This window comes from Telmatherina bonti (assembly GCF_933228915.1).
Source record: "Telmatherina bonti genome assembly, chromosome: 12".
Taxonomy (NCBI): domain Eukaryota; kingdom Metazoa; phylum Chordata; class Actinopteri; order Atheriniformes; family Telmatherinidae; genus Telmatherina; species Telmatherina bonti.
This window is the reverse complement of record NC_136610.1, coordinates 26,355,368-26,376,078: the sequence shown is the minus strand read 5'-3', so window position 1 is coordinate 26,376,078 and position 20,711 is coordinate 26,355,368. Positions and strand designations below refer to the sequence as shown.

Below are 20,711 nucleotides of genomic sequence, written 5' to 3'. Positions count from 1 at the left end.
TATTTACAAATAAAGGAAACTGGTAACTGGTTCATATATATTATAAAAAACGAACGCGTCATGAATCAGTCTGCATTTATTTGTGGAATTTGTAGGTTTTAAAGTGCACCCCACCCCCACTTCCCAGCCTTTCCGCAATCTCGCAGACTTTTTTTGTCCTCAGCTCCAGCTTGCTTTCAGGACCATGGCCAGCGATCTCCTGAGAGCTGCGTTGCCATGGCGACGCTCCTTCTGCACACTGGAGACCTGCATGTAATTTAATATTCCAAGCCCCCTCCTTGTAAGTGTAGCATCTTGCAAACAGATTATTACGCTTGGTTAAAATAAATGCTGCAATCATCCAAAGAAGCTTCACAAAAACAAATTGTTTCACACTGATCTGACTTATTTTTGCTGCAGCATTGACAAATATAGACGGTGGCAGAAACGGGAGGGAGTGACGCAGAATGCAGCAGCACTAGTGCACGCGCACGTACATGCTTGCCCTACATCTAGAAGCAGTACATAGTCTGCTATCAGTACATTATCAGGTGGGAGGGGTGCAAAGCCGTGAGAATTTATCTAGGTCACCATGCTGTCAAATCGGCGGGAGACTTTTCTTGATTATTATTTTTATTTTTATGTCTTCATCAGGCAGATTTTTCTTTTTTTTTTTTTCTCTACTCTAACCATTGCTGCTAAGGGAACAGGGCAAGATTATAAATAAACAGTTCACATCACATAAGAGGAATCACTGCACTTGCAGAGTTAATCCATACGATGTCGCTGCTCGTCTCTGCAAAAGAAAATGAAAACTGGGTGTGTACTGAGCAGGGCGTAATCAGGGACAGTGGATGACACAATATCCCCTTTTGAAGAAATCAGGAAAAATATAAGTTTAAAATGTAGTTGTATTCCACTTGTAAACATGGACTTTTTCCCTTTTATTTACAACACCATCTTAAATGGATGTGGCTGCTTTTCTTAGGAGCATTATGCAGCACCGTATATAAAAGAGACTGCTCAAATAGACGAATCTACTGTTAAAACATCCATCCAGCAATTTTCTATACAGCATATTCCAATACAAGGTCGTTATCCAAGCAGTCAATAAGCGAGAGACAGGGTAAAGCATGTACGTCAGTCCATTCCAGGGCCAGCACGGGGGGACAAACAACCAAGTTCACTTATAGAGAGAATTCAGTTTGACCAACTGCACCCCCCCCCCCCCCCTCCCCCTCCCCCCATACACACACACACACACACACACAAACACTTTCTCATCACGGTTAATTTAAAATATTCATGGTAAGAAGCACTGTTGTTACTTCCACTTATCTGAAGAAGAAATATTTTGTCTTTTCTGCAGAGTGGCAGCAGTGACAGTAGGAAGCGCTGTTACACTACAGGTCAGTGCAGCGTGCCGTGTGAGGGAACATTTTTCATCATGAATCTTTAGTAACAAACCAAAAGAGACGGGTTAAAAACAAGACTACAAGTCTTCCCTTCTGCAGTCGAGATGATGGTTCATGACGACATGAATTGTTCATTTTTAACAAGAGGACACTGAACAGCTCGGAATATTTTCCTGGAAGATCAGACGCCCTTTTAAAAAGCTTTTCTCCCCACAAACAATGGCGATGGCCGACGTCAAAAGACAGAGGATGGATGTGTGGATTTCTGTTTCTCTGGCGCTACTGATCGCGATCAATTTGGAAAGAATTTCGGCTCAAATGCGCTATTCCATTCAAGAAGAATTAAGATTGGGAACGGCAGTAGGGAATGTAGCCAAAGACCTTGGGTTAGATCTTGGAAGACTGGCAGAGAGGAATCTCCGCGTCGTGTCAGGAACAAAGCAGGATCTGTTTAAGATAAATCCGAAAGATGGATTTCTCCTGGTGAATCAGAAAGTAGACAGAGAGGAACTCTGTGCGAAAACTGTTCCATGTGTCGCAAATCTAAAAGCTGTTGTTGAAAATCCACTCGAGATGCATCAAATAATAGTTGATATTCTGGATGTAAACGACAATTCACCGAAATTTCCTGAAGAAAACTACCCATTGGAAGTGCTGGAGTCTGCCATCGTTGGATCTCGATTTCAAATAGAAGGAGCGCACGACTTGGATGTCGGTTTGAACTCCATAAATTCATATAAACTAAACCACAACCAATATTTTCGTCTAGAAATCGAGGATTTTGCAGAGGAGGGGAAGGTTCCGTTACTAGTATTACAGAAACCTTTGGACAGAGAGCACACTGCTCAACACTGGTTACAACTAACAGCTATAGATGGAGGAAAACCTTCTAAATCTGGCACTGTTAATATTACTGTCATTGTATCTGACATCAATGACAACACACCGGTGTGTAATAAACAAAAGTACACCATAACAATAAAGGAAAACGCACCTGTTGGGACGTTTCTGCTGAAAGTAAATGCATCTGACTTAGATGAGGGGATAAACGGCGACATTGAATATTCATTCAGGAGTAAATTTAGAGGGCAGACATCCGAGCCATTCGATTTGAACAGCAGAACTGGAGAAATATCTGTAAAAGGAGACCTCGATTATGAGGAGAAACAAGTTTATGAAATTAAAGTAGTGGCTGCGGACAAAGGCGTTGTATCTCTTTCGACACAGTGCAGCGTGGTTGTCAAAGTGGAAGATGTAAATGATAACCACCCTGAAATAGACATCACATCCCTCTCAAGTCGTATTCCAGAGAATGCATCCCCTGGGACTGTGGTAGCGTTGATGGGTGTGACGGATCTTGACTCAGGTGCGAACGGACAGGTAGTGTGCAATGTAAGTCCCGATTTAACTTTTGATTTAAAGCCATCACCTGACGGACAGTCATACTCTCTGGTAACAAAAGATTATTTAGATAAGGAAACAATTAATAGGTATAACATTACAATAACAGCAAAGGATTTGGGGAGCCCAGCCCTATCATCTTCAGTGGTGATTCAAGTAGATGTGCTGGATGTCAATGATAACAATCCTCTCTTCACTGACAATCCATATATTTTTTATGTAAATGAAAATAACAAGGCTGGCATGTCCATCTTTTCAGTGAGCGCAACTGATGCTGATGGAGGTGAAAATGCAGAAGTCACATATTCAATTGATCGTAGGAGTATGGCATCTATTTCATCATTTTTAAATATAAACGAGGCAAGCGGCAAAATTTCAGCTCTAAAAAGTTTTGACTTTGAAACACTGAAAACTTTCCAGTTCCACGTTGTTGCCACAGACTCTGGAACTCCGTCTCTAAGCAGCAACGTCACAGTGAACGTGTTCATTCTGGATCAGAACGACAACCCTCCAGTCATCCTGTATCCAGTCAGCTCCAATGGTTCTGCTGAAGGTGTGGAGGAGATTCCCCGCAATGTGAACGCAGGACACTTGGTGACTAAAGTCAGAGCCTATGATGCTGATATAGGATATAACGGCTGGTTGCTGTTCTCGCTGCAGGAAGTTACTGACCACAGTCTCTTTGGTTTGGACCGCTATACAGGACAGATCAGAACACTTCGCTCATTCACAGAGACAGATGAGGCTGAACATAAACTGGTCATACTGGTGAAAGATAATGGGAACGTTTCACTCTCAGCAACAGCTACTGTGGTTGTGAAACTTGTGGAGCCCAAAGAAGCTTTTGCAGCTTCTGATGTGAAAAGTGCAGCAAAAGTGAACGAGGAGGACAACGTGACTTTTTACCTGATGATAACTTTGGGATCAGTTTCTGTCCTTTTTCTCATCAGCATCATTGTGCTGATTGCAATGCAGTGCTCTAAATCCACAGATTATACATCTAAATATCTACAAGAGACCAATTATGATGGAACACTGTGCCACAGCATCCAGTACCGATCTGGAGATAAACGCTACATGTTAGTTGGACCCAGAATGAGTATAGGATCTACTATTGTCCCAGGGAGCCATGCGAATACACTAGTGCTGCCTGACAGGAGGAGAGCATCTGAAGAGGTAAGGCGGTATCTAAACCATTACTGGTGTTTTTGTCTAATGCAGATACTGTTTCCTATCATTTATTTGCAAAATCATTTTTCAAAATAAAACATTACACGAGTATTACAACAAGCCAGTTGATACCACACATGCAATTCATAATTATTGGGAAGTGACTAAAATATCATACAAAATTTTTTGTTGTTGCTTTTTATGCTAAGCCCATGAAAATGAAATGTAATGATATGCGGTAATGCATTGGACAAATTTTTGACAGAAAATAAACTGGATATTCCTGACTGATTCCTAACATGCTGCCAAGACACATGCTTCAGCTCATGAGTTCAAATTGTGTCAGCAGCGCCGAGATCGAAAAAGGACCGACGATCTCCTTTCTCTAAAAGAAATAGCAAGATGCTGTTGTCCCTCACTTCAATTTCTTAAGCTCTGGCTAATTTCTCCCTGTTCTGGTATCCCGACTTTCTTCGGGAAATACACAATTTTCTGCTCCGGCTGTCTTGGTGTACGATATGTCTAGCTTCATTGAATCGACGGGTCCACCATTTTGCATAAATTTAAACACAATTTCCACAATTTTAACTCTGGAAAATTGACTTTATTTTAAGAATTAATTAAAACTGAAACATAACCACAAACACATATTCAAACAAAATAATTCATGGATGTCTCAACCCCTGCAAAATACCATAATACCGTTTATTACAAAATGTTGAATTCCTTCTAAAAATAGGTTTTCCTCAAGCTTAAACCATCACTGGAGATTTTGCTCTGTGGAAGTGTAAATGGAGAAACGTTTATATAATTTGGATAATAGGTCAAACCATTTTTTTTAAATACTTTGAAGTGGAAGCTGAACACAAGCCTTTGTATAAATCTGTGATGTAATTTGCAGTTTACAAACTTTCTGGACTTTTCTTTGTGTGTGCAACTAATGGGGAATTGTTTAGAGTAGGCCTGTTGTTCACCGTGCTGGCTGCAGTTCAGTTGCGACGCTGAACTTTGCGCTGTCCGTGGTCCCGAGAAAAGAGCACGATTTTTCATAGGTTGATGATCTTAAAAAGCGAGTTAAATATACGAGGTAAATATTTTTTGTCTTTTGTTCAAAAACACAGTAGTTGCTTTGTGTCCAATGGTCTTTAATAATCAGAAAATATCTGATTATGCGCAGGATGCTTGAATTTTTTATGTTTTGGCACTGCTTCCTTAATTCATTGAGCTGTGTAGAACATCTGTGGTATGTCTTATTTCTTCCAATTTAAAAAAAAAATTGGACAGGATACAGGCACAAATCATTGTGGCAATTAGATTCTAATTTACTATATATATATACATATATATATATAGTACATACATACTGTACTATATATATATATATATATATATATATATATATATATATATATATATATATATATATATATATATATATATATATATATATATATATATATATATATATATATCTGGGATATAGCATAACTGAGTGTAAAAAAGAATATTTTTTGTCAGAGGGAAGTGATTTAGAACACCTGAGCTGGCCACTGTGGGCCACTCTTACTAAAGCTGGAAAGGCCAGGCTAGGACTACCTGGAAAGAGGATTATGACTTAATTAATGTATGACTCATAGTGATTGAAAGACTTAATAAATGCCTTAAATTTCTCTTTATTATTGAGAGTTAAACATAATTTAATTGTGGGTGTATGAGATTACAACAAGGGCTGTGGAATGATACATGCTAATCAACCATCAGTTTATTTATGTTGGTATAGCTGTTGCAACTGAAGAGCATTTGAGTTTTTACTAGCTTCCTCTATCCATGAGTCAAAGAACCCTTAGGAAAAACACTGAATCTCATTATTTTCCCAATGGGTGTGTCTTCTGAAAAGAACAAATAACAGCTACTCTAAAGCAAAGAAATTCCCCATCAGAAGCACTTCTATTTTTTCTTGTCTTATCTGATCAGAAAAAAGAAAATACACCACAGGTCTAACCAGAGAGCCTCAGTAATGAACACATTTTCATTATTACTGAATTTACTTCATTAATATTTAGAATAGAACCGAATTAAAGTACTCAACCAGTACAGTGTGCATGAGACAAAAATAAAATAGTGAGGAGTGTGATGTAAGAAGACAATTGAGGGCCAAGTTGGACACACTGTGGTCAGTTTGGGAGAAAGTTCTTTATATAGCTGTAAGTTGGCAGATAAATTAAGATTTCATAAACTTTGGAAATGAGAGCAAATGCAGATAAAATGATTCCTGAAGAGTATCCTCACATAGCTTCTCTGATGCTTCAGGTGACTCAGGGCCATATCAAGAGCCATGGCCACATCAACTTGAAATTATTTGCTCTGTAAGCAAACTGATTAGGAAGGATGAGGGGAGAGAGGAAGTTCATGTTCAGAAAGCAAGTCAGACCGTTTCACAACTACAGATTTCAGAGCTATGGATCCGTCATAAAAGCCGTCATTGGCTAATTTTTTGGAGATGGGAATTGTGGTGGCAGACTTCAGGCATAACGAGACAGTAATAGATGACAAGGAGAGGTTGAATAGTTTTGTGAATATTCCTGTCAGTTGATTTGCAAAGGCTTTGATCACTTTGGCTGAAACTCCATCCAGTCCAGCAGCTTTCCTTGACGTCTCCTGACATTATGTTGGAGTTGAAGAGTAAGGAAGCGTCGCTGGACCTTGTTTCAAGGAAAGGAATTGAGGTGGGGTTCTGAACAGATTCAAAGCAAATAAAGGTGCTGTTAAGCTGCTCTCCTGGAGCTCTCATGGAGCAGCTTAACCTATTGTTAACCAGCAGATGCTGGACAATAGGCATTGAAGTTGGTGATTGGCCTAATGACCTTCCACATCTTCTGGGGATTGTTGTCAGAGAGGCACCTCTCAATGAGGTGCCTCTCAATTCTCTTTCTGTAGGTGTCTTTGACAAGTGTGATGCCTCTCCTTAGGTTGACTCTGCATGTGGAGATGTTGCTATCCTGAAAGCTGTGTTCCAGGCACTAATCAGAGCCTTGACTTTACATATAATCCACGGTTTTTAATTTGTGAAAAAAGTTATGCTTTTATAGTGACAGTATCAACAGAGTACTTCAGGTACTGTACCTGATGTAAAAGAGTTCAGTGTAAGTAGATAAGTCCAGGTCCTGCTGCTCAAAAATGCTCCACTTCATATGGATAAAACAATCCTTAAAGTGGGGGAGTGGCTAGATATCAAGTATATGTTCTTGTGTGCTTTCTGAGAGGAATGTAAGCAGGCAAAGAGAGAGGTGATTGAACTGGCTAGCATGTGGGAGAGGAATTTTTTTACAAGCATGTTTTATGTTGCAATAAACTCTATCAAGTATTTTTTCACCTCTGGTGGGACACTTGAGGTGCTGATGAAATTTGCAGAGGATTCTTTGAAGGCATGCATTAAAATCCCTTGCTGAAATGTGGGCTGCATTATGATGAGCTCTTTCTTGTTCATTGATAATATGCAGAACATATCTGAGGGCAGTGAAAGTATTAGCTTCAGGAGCCATAAAAATAGTTGTGATAATTGCTGCAGTTAGCTAACTGGGCAAGTATGGTCTGCACTGGAGTGTCGTGACGTCCAAATCCAGAGAGAATGGTTTCCAACTAATTACCTATCCAAACACCAGATTTGTCCCAATCCTGCTGGTGAACTCTGTAGCCTGCTAGGTGTAAAGGATATATGCTTAAAAAAATTATCACATTGTAATACTCATGTCTTAATGATTTAATAATGATATATTAACTACAGGTAAATCCACCCTAATTAATTTTTTTGTCATTACCAAATGAGCACTTTAAGATAAATGCAATGTAAAGTCACATCAACTTCAATAATAAGAAGTAATTCATATTTTCTTTGAGCACGTGCTACAGAAAGTGAATTAATGTTCAATCGATTATCTATTACATATGAAGTAATGACATGAATCCACATTGAGATCAACATTTGTTCACGATGAACAACAGGAGCTCATGATAGATCAGCATTCATTACGCATTAGATCACAAGTTACGCATTTTTGAAGTATTTTGTTTGCACAATTATTGTAAAGTGCGACCAGAAATACGTGTCAGCAGAAAATCATTTTGTTTCCTTAAAACCTTCAGCACCTAAGTCAAACCAGGCTAAAAGGAAAAAACAAACAAACAAACAAACAAACAAACAGAGAAAAAACCAAACCAAAACAAACAAAAACAACAAAAACTTAGCCTGGATAACAATATAGAGCTTTGTTATTTCCAAACTATCTTAACTGTTCTATTCAGATTGATGTTTCTTCAAAGAAGTCATTTAATCTTTTTTGTGGAAAACAACTAACTTGGTGTATTAATTGAGCTAACAGTGACTTGATAATAATTAACTGATGACCTGTGGCAAGGATCAGTGAGTCCAGAAGTCTTGGGTCAGTATCCTGTAGGTTTTCTTGTGTTTCTGTGACACATTTCATTAAAATGAAATGGTTCTCCAACAACTTGTTGTCAAGTTCTGCACAAATCTCTAAGTGGCCCATTATTATTAATGACCCACATTGCGTGTTTCAGCAGGAAACTCCAAAAAACCTGCATAAACCTCTATATGTGCGGTGAGTTGATAATCAGTTCAATTGATTTTTGATAATTGATTTTAAGTCATTCATTCATCCTGAGTCATATATACGAATTACTTATTTATGGGATGTGTACCCTGATTATTGCTACTTAGTTTTCTACTGAATCCCAGTTGCCACTTGGTGTCAGTGTGCTCTTGACAATGTTAGTGTTCCTCACATGCCCTGCCCATTTCTTTATTACATACGATGTGGTACACTGATGGAATACTCGTCGCAGGATATATCATTACATTTTATCTTTATCCATAAAACGGCTTCTATGGTCAGAAACTGCCCTCATTAGACTGGTCCCATGAATACAAGAGACAGTACATCTTTTTTCTCCTTCCGAAAACAGGGACCATATTTTTGATTCGCCATGGGGGAACGAGGACAAAGGCGCAGAGTGAACTGCTGTTTGACTGTCGGGATTTTGTTGCTGTGCTTTGAAGAACAGATTTTAGCTCATCTTAGATACTCTATTCCAGAACAGCTTCGACTTGGATCATCTATTGGAAACGTTGCCAAAGATTTAGGGCTCGACATCAGCAACTTGATAACCAGGAAATTTCGCATTGTTTCTGGACCAAATCACGCTCTGTTTGAGTTGAATCAGAACAACGGGGTTTTGTACGTTGGACAAATCATGGACCGAGAAGAGCTTTGTGGTGGAACAAAGATTTGCTTGTTGAACCTGAAAATTGTTGTTGAAAATCCACTGGAAATACATTATGTTGGGGTGGAAATAACTGATGTTAATGACCATTCACCGACTTTTCCAGAAAACGAGCAGCGACTTGAAATAGCAGAGAATACACCTCCAGGTACTCGTTTCCAAATCCATGCAGCAAGGGATCCTGATGCTGGTGTACAGTCAGTTCGATTCTATAAACTGAGTCCAAATAATTATTTTGATATTGAAGTTAGAGAGAGTGAGGAGGACAAAATTCCGTTTTTGGTTCTCAAAAAATCTCTAGACAGGGAGCAGAAAACAGAGAATCGTTTTGTGTTAACCGCACTTGATGGGGGAAACCCACCAAAAACAGGAACTCTTAACCTGACCATCACTGTTTTGGATGTAAATGATAATCGACCAGTTTTCAGCCAAGATGTATATACTGTGTTGTTAGATGAAAATGCCCCAATAGGAACTCTAGTTACCACATTGAACGCGACTGATTTAGATGAAGGACCAAATGGCGAAATTGAATACAGTTTTGGAAAAACGCAAACGAAAAAAGTGCATGACATATTTCAGTTAAACAGTGTTACTGGGGAGATTCGAGTTAAAGGGAAAGTGGACTTTGAGGAGACAGACGTGTACAGGCTAGACTTACAAGCTTCAGATAAAGGTCAACCTCCTTGGACAGCTGAAAGTAGAGTAGTAATAAAAATAAAAGACATGAACGATAACACGCCAGACATTGAAATAACATCGCTGTCTAATTTTATCCCGGAGAATTCAAAGTCTGGAACAGTCATCTCACTCATCAGTGTTACAGACAGAGACTCGGGAATTAATGGAAAAGTTATTTGTAAGCTTTCCGAAAACGTTCCGTTTGATTTGATACAATCTATTGAGGAAAACATGTTTTCTCTCGTTACTAAGGGGCAATTGGACCGAGAGACTGTGTCACATTATGACATCACAATAACAGCGACAGACTGCGGTGAACCTAAACTTTCAACAGTAAAAACTCTGAGTATCATAGTGTCGGATATAAATGACAACGCACCGGTTTTTAGTAAGACTTTACTTGAAACTTATTTAGTAGAGAACAACACCCCTGGAGCATCAATATTTTCTGTAAGCGCTAGTGATGATGATCTAAATGAAAATGCAGCTATCACTTACCATATGGTAAGAAGCGATGGTCTGCAGAGTGACACGACATCTTTCCTCAACGTCAACTCAGAAAATGGACAGATAACTGCGATGAAAAGCTTTGACTTTGAAACACTGAAAACTTTCCAGTTCCACGTTGTTGCCACAGACTCTGGAACTCCGTCTCTAAGCAGCAACGTCACAGTGAACGTGTTCATTCTGGATCAGAACGACAACCCTCCAGTCATCCTGTATCCAGTCAGCTCCAATGGTTCTGCTGAAGGTGTGGAGGAGATTCCCCGCAATGTGAACGCAGGACACTTGGTGACTAAAGTCAGAGCCTATGATGCTGATATAGGATATAACGGCTGGTTGCTGTTCTCGCTGCAGGAAGTTACTGACCACAGTCTCTTTGGTTTGGACCGCTATACAGGACAGATCAGAACACTTCGCTCATTCACAGAGACAGATGAGGCTGAACATAAACTGGTCATACTGGTGAAAGATAATGGGAACGTTTCACTCTCAGCAACAGCTACTGTGGTTGTGAAACTTGTGGAGCCCAAAGAAGCTTTTGCAGCTTCTGATGTGAAAAGTGCAGCAAAAGTGAACGAGGAGGACAACGTGACTTTTTACCTGATGATAACTTTGGGATCAGTTTCTGTCCTTTTTCTCATCAGCATCATTGTGCTGATTGCAATGCAGTGTTCTAAATCCACAGATTATACATCTAAATATCTACAAGAGACCAATTATGATGGAACACTGTGCCACAGCATCCAGTACCGATCTGGAGATAAACGCTACATGTTAGTTGGACCCAGAATGAGTATAGGATCTACTATTGTCCCAGGGAGCCATGCGAATACACTAGTGCTGCCTGACAGGAGGAGAGCATCTGAAGAGGTAAGGCGGTATCTAAACCATTACTGGTGTTTTTGTCTAATGCAGATACTGTTTCCTATCATTTATTTGCAAAATCATTTTTCAAAATAAAACATTACACGAGTATTACAACAAGCCAGTTGATACCACACATGCAATTCATAATTATTGGGAAGTGACTAAAATATTGATACAAAATTTTTTGTTGTTGCTTTTTATGCTAAGCCCATGAAAATGAAATGTAATGATATGCGGTAATGCATTGGACAAATTTTTGACAGAAAATAAACTGGATATTCCTGACTGATTCCTAACATGCTGCCAAGACACATGCTTCAGCTCATGAGTTCAAATTGTGTCAGCAGCGCCGAGATCGAAAAAGGACCGACGATCTCCTTTCTCTAAAAGAAATAGCAAGATGCTGTTGTCCCTCACTTCAATTTCTTAAGCTCTGGCTAATTTCTCCCTGTTCTGGTATCCCGACTTTCTTCGGGAAATACACAATTTTCTGCTCCGGCTGTCTTGGTGTACGATAAGTCTAGCTTCATTGAATCGACGGGTCCACCATTTTGCATAAATTTAAACACAATTTCCACAATTTTAACTCTGGAAAATTTACTTTATTTTACGAATTAATTAAAACTGAAACATAACCACCCAAACACATATTCAAACAAAATAATTCATGGATGTCTCAACCCCTGCAAAATACCATAATACCGTTTATTACAAAATGTTGAATTCCTTCTAAAAATAGGTTTTCCTCAAGCTTAAACCATCACTGGAGATTTTGCACTGTGGAAGTGTAAATGGAGAAACGTTTATATAATTTGGATAATAGGTCAAACCATTTTTTTTTAAATACTTTGAAGTGGAAGCTGAACACAAGCCTTTGTATAAATCTGTGATGTAATTTGCAGTTTACAAACTTTCTGGACTTTTCTTTGTGTGTGCAACTAATGGGGCATTGTTTAGAGTAGGCCTGTTGTTCACCGTGCTGGCTGCAGTTCAGTTGCGACGCTGAACTTTGCGCTGTCCGTGGTCCTGAGAAAAGAGCACGATTTTTCATAGGTTGATGATCTTAAAAAGCGAGTTAAAGGTTTGATCTATGAAATACATTAATACTGGATATTGCCTACTCTACATATTAACTTTATCACAGCATTTCCCACTCACGCTCAAATATGGTGGTAATCTGGATTCACACTATATTAATTTTAATGTAAATATATGCCGAACATATCAAATTTATAAAAACACTAACATTTTAATCGGTGTTTTTTTTTGGACTTCAGTCTAGGAAAAAATATTATTTGTAGATACAAACAAACAATATATTGTAATCAATTGTGAAAACGACCGAGCAAAAGGGAAAACATGAGCATTTTGTTAGAGTTTATGTCAGGTTTTTTTTCAAGAAAATATTTAGCTGTGTCTGGCCCACAAGGTGTCAGTGTCATATCTTCATAAAATGGTGTGTTAGTTCTGGCCCTGCCCCCTCTGTTCAGATATTATTCAGTTCTGGAGAGAGAAAACGATACTTCTACAGACTGATGTGCTGCCGTCATTAATACCAAGAAAAACAAAAGAATGGAATATAACTTAAACTACTCATTTCATGGTTTTGGAAAGGTTTTTTTTGTTTAAGGACCTGTGAGTGGATATAATATTTAAATCTAAACACATACGATGGGACCAGGACAAAGCCAACGAACACAGCCATGGTGGGTTGCCCTCAGTTTTGCTGTGATGTTCAGCTGCGTGGAGCGATGCATTGCACAGATAAAATATTCAATTCCAGAGGAAGTTAAAGCGGGGTCTGTTGTTGGAAATGTCGCAAGAGATCTAGGACTTGACGTCCATTCGCTGGAGGAGAGACAGTTCCGCATTGTTTCAGGAACTAAAGACGCTCAGTTTAAAGTAAATCAGAACAATGGCGTTCTGTATGTGCAGAAGAATATCGACAGGGAGGAGCTGTGCGAAAGCCTTTCTCCGTGTTTGATTAACCTCAAATTAGTAGTGGAGAACCCCATGGAAATACATTCTGTTGGAATAGAGATCATCGACGTAAATGATAATTCTCCGAGCTTTCAAGAGAAAGGAAAGGTGTTTGAAATTCCAGAGTCTGCTCTCCCAGGTAGACGCTTCCAAATGCCAACTGCACGCGATCCAGATGTTGTAGTTAATACAGTACGTGTGTACAAATTGAGCCATAATGAATATTTCAGTTTACAAATACGAGATAGAGGAGAGGACAAAGTACCATTTTTAGTTTTGCAAAAGGCTTTGGATCGAGAAAAGCGTCCGGAGCACAAACTGATCCTGACCGCAGTTGACGGCGGAAACCCTCCGAGATCAGGAACTCTCAGTGTCACAGTGACGGTCCTCGATTCCAATGACAACCATCCCATATTCAGTCAAGAAGTATATTCAGTAACAATACCTGAAAATGTAGATATGGGCAGCAGTGTCATTACAGTTAATGCAACTGATCAAGATGAAGGTATAAATGGAGATATTGAATATTCATTTGGTGGCGAACTGGACCCAAACCTATTTGAAATTTTTAGCTTAGATAAAGACAGTGGAGAAATTCGAGTCAAGGGAGAAATTGACTTTGAAAAAAAGGAAGTTTTCAAATTGGAAGTTCATGCCACGGACAAAGGACAACCCCCCATGGGAGCAGATTGCACTGTCATCATAAAAGTACAGGACGAAAATGATAACAAACCTGAAATTGATGTGACGTCCCTCTTAAGCGTTGTATCAGAGGACTCAAAACCAGGAACTGTGGTTTCTTTAATTAGTGTTATTGATCAGGATTCGGGATTAAACGGTAAAATCTCATGTAGTATTTCAGACAATGTACCATTCGAAATAAAACACTCAAATGAAGATAACGTTTACTCTTTAGTTGTAAAACAACACTTGGATCGGGAATCAGTTTCGCATTATGACATCACAATAACAGCTACAGACTGTGGCCAGCCTCCTTTATCCACATTCAAAACTATTAGTGTTGAAGTATCAGACGTGAATGATAATATGCCAGAATTTTTGCATAATCCAATTGAGCTTTATTTAGTAGAGAATAATGTGCCTGGAAATCTGATATTTTTTGTATCTGCATCTGATAAAGACTTAAATGAAAATGCAGCTTTAAATTATCATATTGTTAGACAGGACAGCAGTCATTTGGAAGTTGCTGCATTTTTAAATATTAATTCAGAAAATGGACAAATATCCGCTCTGAAAAGTTTTGACTTTGAAACACTGAAAACTTTCCAGTTCCACGTTGTTGCCACAGACTCTGGAACTCCGTCTCTAAGCAGCAACGTCACAGTGAACGTGTTCATTCTGGATCAGAACGACAACCCTCCAGTCATCCTGTATCCAGTCAGCTCCAATGGTTCTGCTGAAGGTGTGGAGGAGATTCCCCGCAATGTGAACGCAGGACACTTGGTGACTAAAGTCAGAGCCTATGATGCTGATATAGGATATAACGGCTGGTTGCTGTTCTCACTGCAGGAAGTTACTGACCACAGTCTCTTTGGTTTGGACCGCTATACAGGACAGATCAGAACACTTCGCTCTTTCACAGAGACAGATGAGGCTGAACATAAACTGGTCATACTGGTGAAAGATAATGGGAACGTTTCACTCTCAGCAACAGCTACAGTGATTGTGAAACTTGTGGAACCCAAAGAAGCTTTTGCAGCTTCTGATGTGAAAAGTGCAGCAAAAGTGAACGAGGAGGACAACGTGACTTTTTACCTCATGATAACTTTGGGATCAGTTTCTGTCCTTTTTCTCGTCAGCATCATCATCCTGATTGCAATGCATTGCTCAAAATCCACAGATTATACTTCAAAGTATCTACAAGAGACTAATTATGATGGGACACTGTGCCACAGCATCCAGTACAGATCTGGAGATAAACGCTACATGTTAGTTGGACCCAGAATGAGTATAGGATCTACAATTGTTCCTGGAAGCCATGCCAATACATTGGTACTACCAGACAGGAGAGCATCTGAAGAGGTAAGACTTAAAAAAAAAAAAAAACACACACTATACAATAATATCCAGGTCAGCTTTGAAGTATCTTTTTTATTATGAATTTTAACTTGTTTAAAACAAACTTGACTAAACACTGTTTATTTATTTATTTTTTGGCATAACGTTCAAAGGTTTTAAGTATTTTCAAGCCACGTAAATCTTTTAGGGCTAATAATCCCTTAAATTCAGACTTTTCCGGGTAGCCTATTAGACACAGTAATGAAATGGTGAAAATAGGGGAACACAATGGTTACACTAAATAATAATTGGATAATTATTATTATTATTATTATTAATAATAATAATAATAATAATAATAATAATAATAATAATAATAATAATAATAATAATAAACAGGTTAAATCCTGGTAGTAGTACAAGGTACATCATTGTGAAAAAACAGTAGGACTGAAATTAAAATGTAGAATAAGGCTGAGAACTCAAAACAATGAGAAGAAAAGTCATTTTACAATGATGTTAAAGGTTTGGTATTTGTAATGTATCATTGTAGTAGTTGTGTGCTAACAGTCTAGAAATATCTCCAAAAAGAAAAGTGACACTTTAAGAAAGATTCATGATAGTGGTAGAAATTTCATACTAACCTAATAATTGGACAGTTTCCATGTACCAACCATGAATTAGGGCTCTAAAATGATCAGCTATATGTTTCCATTTTATTTCATGGTAATATTACATTAAACCAAATATTATCAGCTTAAAAAAAAAAAAAAGAAAAAAAAAAAAGAAAAAAAAAACAACAACACAGAAAATGGGGTATCTCCGATGTAACAATCATGATTAGATTATTTAAAATGATTAATTATTTGTTTCCATTTTATTTTATGGCATTATTGTGAAACCAAACAAATTTAACAATAACCTGCAGACACCCCTTGTGGTAATAACCATGCATAAGATTTGTAAAATGGTCTTTTACATGCTTCTGTGTCAGTGTGTGGGGCTATTACATTAAACCAAACATGAACATGTAGCTATATTACCTGAAAGCATTCTTGGTAGTTTCTATATAATAACCAGTCTCTCGCCTAAACTTCCTCCAGGATCTCACAATGTGCTGAGAAAGCACTCCTATAACTGGGCAAACAAATAACTCTGGTAATTGACTTGATCATGTTAATAGCAGTGTTATGTAGGTTTTTTTTAATTTAGGTTTTTAATAATCACACAGAATGGTTGTTGCACACTGGCATATCTCTATTGGTGGTGAACGTCCTTTGCCATATAGCCTGGAAGAAATTTCTTTTAGCAGTCCAAAGACCCACCTTCTTCTTGGGTCATTATTCATCATTTTTCAGCCTTGAGTCATAATTACTACCTAGAAACTACTACAAATGCTCCCAGATTATCTTTATAACAGTTAATTTTTGGTTCATTGTAATATCACCATAGAACACAGAAACACTTCATTTATCATTTTGCAGCCCAAAGTTATGGTTGTTACATAGAAACTACTGATAACATATTTGGGCTATATTTATATCTGTTGATGTTTGGTTCAATAGTCATGTCTCGAGAAGTAACGGATCATTTTCAGCTCTGATTTATTGTTATTATACAGAAATTGTAAGCAATGTTTCTTGGCTGTTTTTTCTATCTGTTGTTGTTTGGGTTATTGTAATATTATCTTGGAATAAAATGTGATTGATCATTTTAGCACCCTGATTCATAGTTGAATGGTCTAATTATTATTAGTTTGTCATTATATATATATATATATATATATATATATATATATATATATATATATATTCACACATCTAAAGCTTACTTTTTTTGTCAATTACAGACAGAACATAACTGCTACAATATAACCACACTACTCCATAAAGGTTTTCATGTTAAATATGTTTCTGTCTCATCACTGTGTGTTCCAGGCCCCCACCATGTAATTTTTAATTCTCCTGTATGATCACTATGATGTACCCACTGGTACTACCAAGATTTAAGTTGGCTATTACTTTGGCGGTTAAAGGGTATTACCTAGTTATTACTTCTGTATTATCACATTTTTACCATGCTTTACTAAATTCATGCAGCATCCCTCACTCAAGCCCCTTCCCATCTGGTGAATCATATGATTTCTTTTCACACACATTTTATACGGGGCAAAACGTGAAAACTTTAGTTATAGCTTATATGGGTTTTATTTTCTTTAGTTAAAATGGAACGTTTATACTTAGATTATTTTTCATCCCCAAATGGCCTCTGGGTGTCACTATTATACCGAATGATCATCGATACTTTGTCCATCCCCTCAGAAAACCTTTTGTTCGCCTCTGTTAGAAGAACAGACGGCATTTGAGTCAAATTTACCATAGCTACTTGCTGTGCATGCTCAGAATTTGCTCTACACAATGGACTTCATATAAATACCTATTGATGTAAACCTCTAAATAGTTAATGATGGGGACCGACTTACAAAGTGGACGAAGAAGGTGCTTTTTGCTTGCCTTGGATTTGGCTTTACTGCTTTTTATCGAGAAGCGAGCTTTGGCAGAAACAAGATATTCTGTTGCAGAGGAAGTGGCGGCTGGAACAGTGGTGGGAAATATCGCAAAGGATCTTGGACTTGATGTCACCTCTTTGAAAGACCGACAGTTCCGTGTTGTATCCGACAATAAGCACGCATATTTTGGTGTGAACCAGCATAATGGGGATCTTTATGTTCTGGACAAAATTGACAGAGAGGAGCTTTGTCAGGGGAATGGTGCATGCCTAATGGAGCTGAAGATAATCGTGGAAAATCCCTTGGAAATACATTATATAGTTGCAGAAATTACAGATGTAAACGACCACTCGCCTACTTTCCCCGAGAAGGAACAGCGATTTGAAATAGGTGAACAAACATTACCAGGAAGGCGATTTCAACTGCACGCTGCTCGTGATCCTGATTCTGGAATTAATTCTATTCGTACCTACACCATCACTGCAAATGATTATTTTCAAGTAGACACACGTCAAAGTGATGATGATAAAATACCATTTTTAATTCTGAAGAAGTCATTAGACAGAGAACAAAAGGGCAAACACTTACTATTTATTACAGCAACTGATGGTGGTAAACCACCAAAATCAGGGACACTAAATGTTTCCATTATTGTTCTTGACAGCAATGATAATCGTCCAATATTTAGTCAGGAGATTTACCATATTGAAATACCAGAAAATGTTCCTGTCGGCTACTCAGTATTTAAAATGAATGCCACGGATTTAGATGAAGGTGTAAACGGTGAAATAGAATACAGTCTTGGAAAAACACTAAAGAAAATTGTTTACGAGATATTTGAATTAGATAAAATAAGTGGGGAAATAAGAGTGAAAGGGAAAGTTGATTACGAAGCCAATGACGTTTATAAACTGGATATTGAGGCATCAGATAAAGGAACACCTCCATCAACAGGTGAGTGTAGAGTTATAATCAAGATAAAAGATGAAAACGATAACCCACCAGAAATTGATATCACCTCACTGTCCAGTGTAGTATCTGAAGGCTCAAAGCCTGGCACAATGGTTGCTCTTATAAGCTTGCGAGATAAAGACGCAGGGCTTAATGGAAAAGTGATTTCAAGCATAACACCTGATCTTCCGTTTGAGTTAAAACCCTCATACAAGGAGAATATATACTCAATTGTAACGAAGGGATTTTTAGATCGAGAGGAAGTGTCCCATTATGAAATAACAATAAAAGCCACTGACCGTGGCGAACCTTCCATATCAACGTTTAAAACATTTAGCATACAAATATCTGATGTAAATGACAACACTCCACAGTTTTCAGAAAATCCGTTACAATTTTACATTTTAGAAAACAACGCTGCAGGAGCTCCGCTGTTTTCTGTGAACGCAAAAGACAATGATATTAATGAAAATGCAGCTATTATATATCATATTGTTCGAGAAGGAAAACAAAAGGACATAATGTCTTTCCTAAACGTCAACTCAGAAAATGGACAGATATCGGCCCTAAAAAGTTTTGACTTTGAAACACTGAAAACTTTCCAGTTCCACGTTGTTGCCACAGACTCTGGAACTCCGTCTCTAAGCAGCAACGTCACAGTGAACGTGTTCATTCTGGATCAGAACGACAACCCTCCAGTCATCCTGTATCCAGTCAGCTCCAATGGTTCTGCTGAAGGTGTGGAGGAGATTCCCCGCAATGTGAACGCAGGACACTTGGTGACTAAAGTCAGAGCCTATGATGCTGATATAGGATATAACGGCTGGTTGCTGTTCTCACTACAGGAAGTTACTGACCACAGTCTCTTTGGTTTGGACCGCTATACAGGACAGATCAGAACACTTCGCTCATTCACAGAGACAGATGAGGCTGAACATAAACTGGTCATACTGGTGAAAGATAATGGGAACGTTTCACTCTCAGCAACAGCTACAGTGATTGTGAAACTTGTGGAGCCCAAAGAAGCTTTTGCAGCTTCTGATGTAAAAAGTGCAGCAAAAGTGAACGAGGAGGACAACGTGACTTTTTATCTGATGGTAACTTTGGGATCGGTTTCAGTTCTCTTTCTTGTTAGCATAATCGTGCTGATTGCAATGCAGTGCTCAAAATCCACAGACTATACTTCAAAGTATCTACAAGAGACAAACTATGATGGAACACTGTGCCACAGCATCCAATACAGAGCTGGAGACAAACGCTACATGCTAGTTGGACCAAGAATGAGTATAGGATCTACTGTAATGCCTGGAAGTCATGCAAATACGCTTGTGCTACCCGATAAAAGGCGGACATCTGAAGAGGTAGGACTCGTTTGGTTTTTGATTTAGTTATTTCAAGTTCTTGGGGTGGCTGTGGTGGTCAAATCGTTTGTATATTGACCTGATGGTCTGCGGTTTCAACCCCCCTGGGGTGCTGATGAAACACGGTTATTCTCTGAACCCGGGTAAATGCAGAGGATTGTATGAAAAAAGGCCATCCGACGTAAAACTTGGCCAATTCACTCGTGCAGCGACCCCTTCAGAAGGACAAGCCGAAAGGGAACAACAAACGCATTTATTTCTATTATGTGCATGCGGACATAAATGGATTTTTTTCTTTTTGGATAACGTTAGATAATATATAAATGATACATATATAAAATGTTAAATTTGATAAATGTTTACTTGACACATTAAGTTCGAAATGTTATGTTTCCTTATTCATATAGCCAAAGTCCCTTTTGTTCAACTTATAAACTGCAGTGACGCATCAGAGCATTGTGATTGTTTCATTTATTTATTTATTTATTTATTATTTTTCTGCTGTTTAGTTGACACATCGGCTTGATTTATTTCTGTTGTAAATTGATGGAGTGTCTCTGCGGTGGGTTGTGA

General features: G+C 38.3%; 3 protein-coding genes across 3 annotated transcripts in view; all 3 read left to right on the top strand.

Annotated features, from left to right (window-relative positions):
* Positions 1-1,613: 1,613 nt before the first annotated feature.
* LOC306763356 (protocadherin beta-15-like) lies at positions 1,614-5,017 on the top strand (the record flags this gene model as incomplete). Its single annotated transcript, XM_079250142.1, has 2 exons — positions 1,614-3,997; positions 4,954-5,017. 2 exons carry the CDS (start codon positions 1,614-1,616, stop codon positions 5,015-5,017), a joined length of 2,448 nt encoding a protein of 815 aa, XP_079106268.1.
* Positions 5,018-8,969: 3,952 nt separating this feature from the next.
* LOC306763163 (protocadherin alpha-C2-like) overlaps positions 8,970-20,711 on the top strand; it is a gene marked incomplete at its 5' end in the record, with an annotated part of 198,701 nt that continues 186,959 nt past the window's right edge. Inside the window, one exon of the mRNA XM_079249894.1 lies at positions 8,970-11,321. Within this exon, the coding sequence (XP_079106020.1) occupies positions 8,970-11,321 (2,352 nt within the window). The remainder of the gene's footprint in view (positions 11,322-20,711) is intronic.
* LOC306763027 (protocadherin alpha-8-like) lies at positions 13,050-20,165 on the top strand (the record flags this gene model as incomplete). The annotated part of the gene is made up of 2 exons (XM_079249695.1): positions 13,050-13,724; positions 18,522-20,165. 2 exons carry the CDS (start codon positions 13,050-13,052, stop codon positions 20,163-20,165), a joined length of 2,319 nt encoding a protein of 772 aa, XP_079105821.1.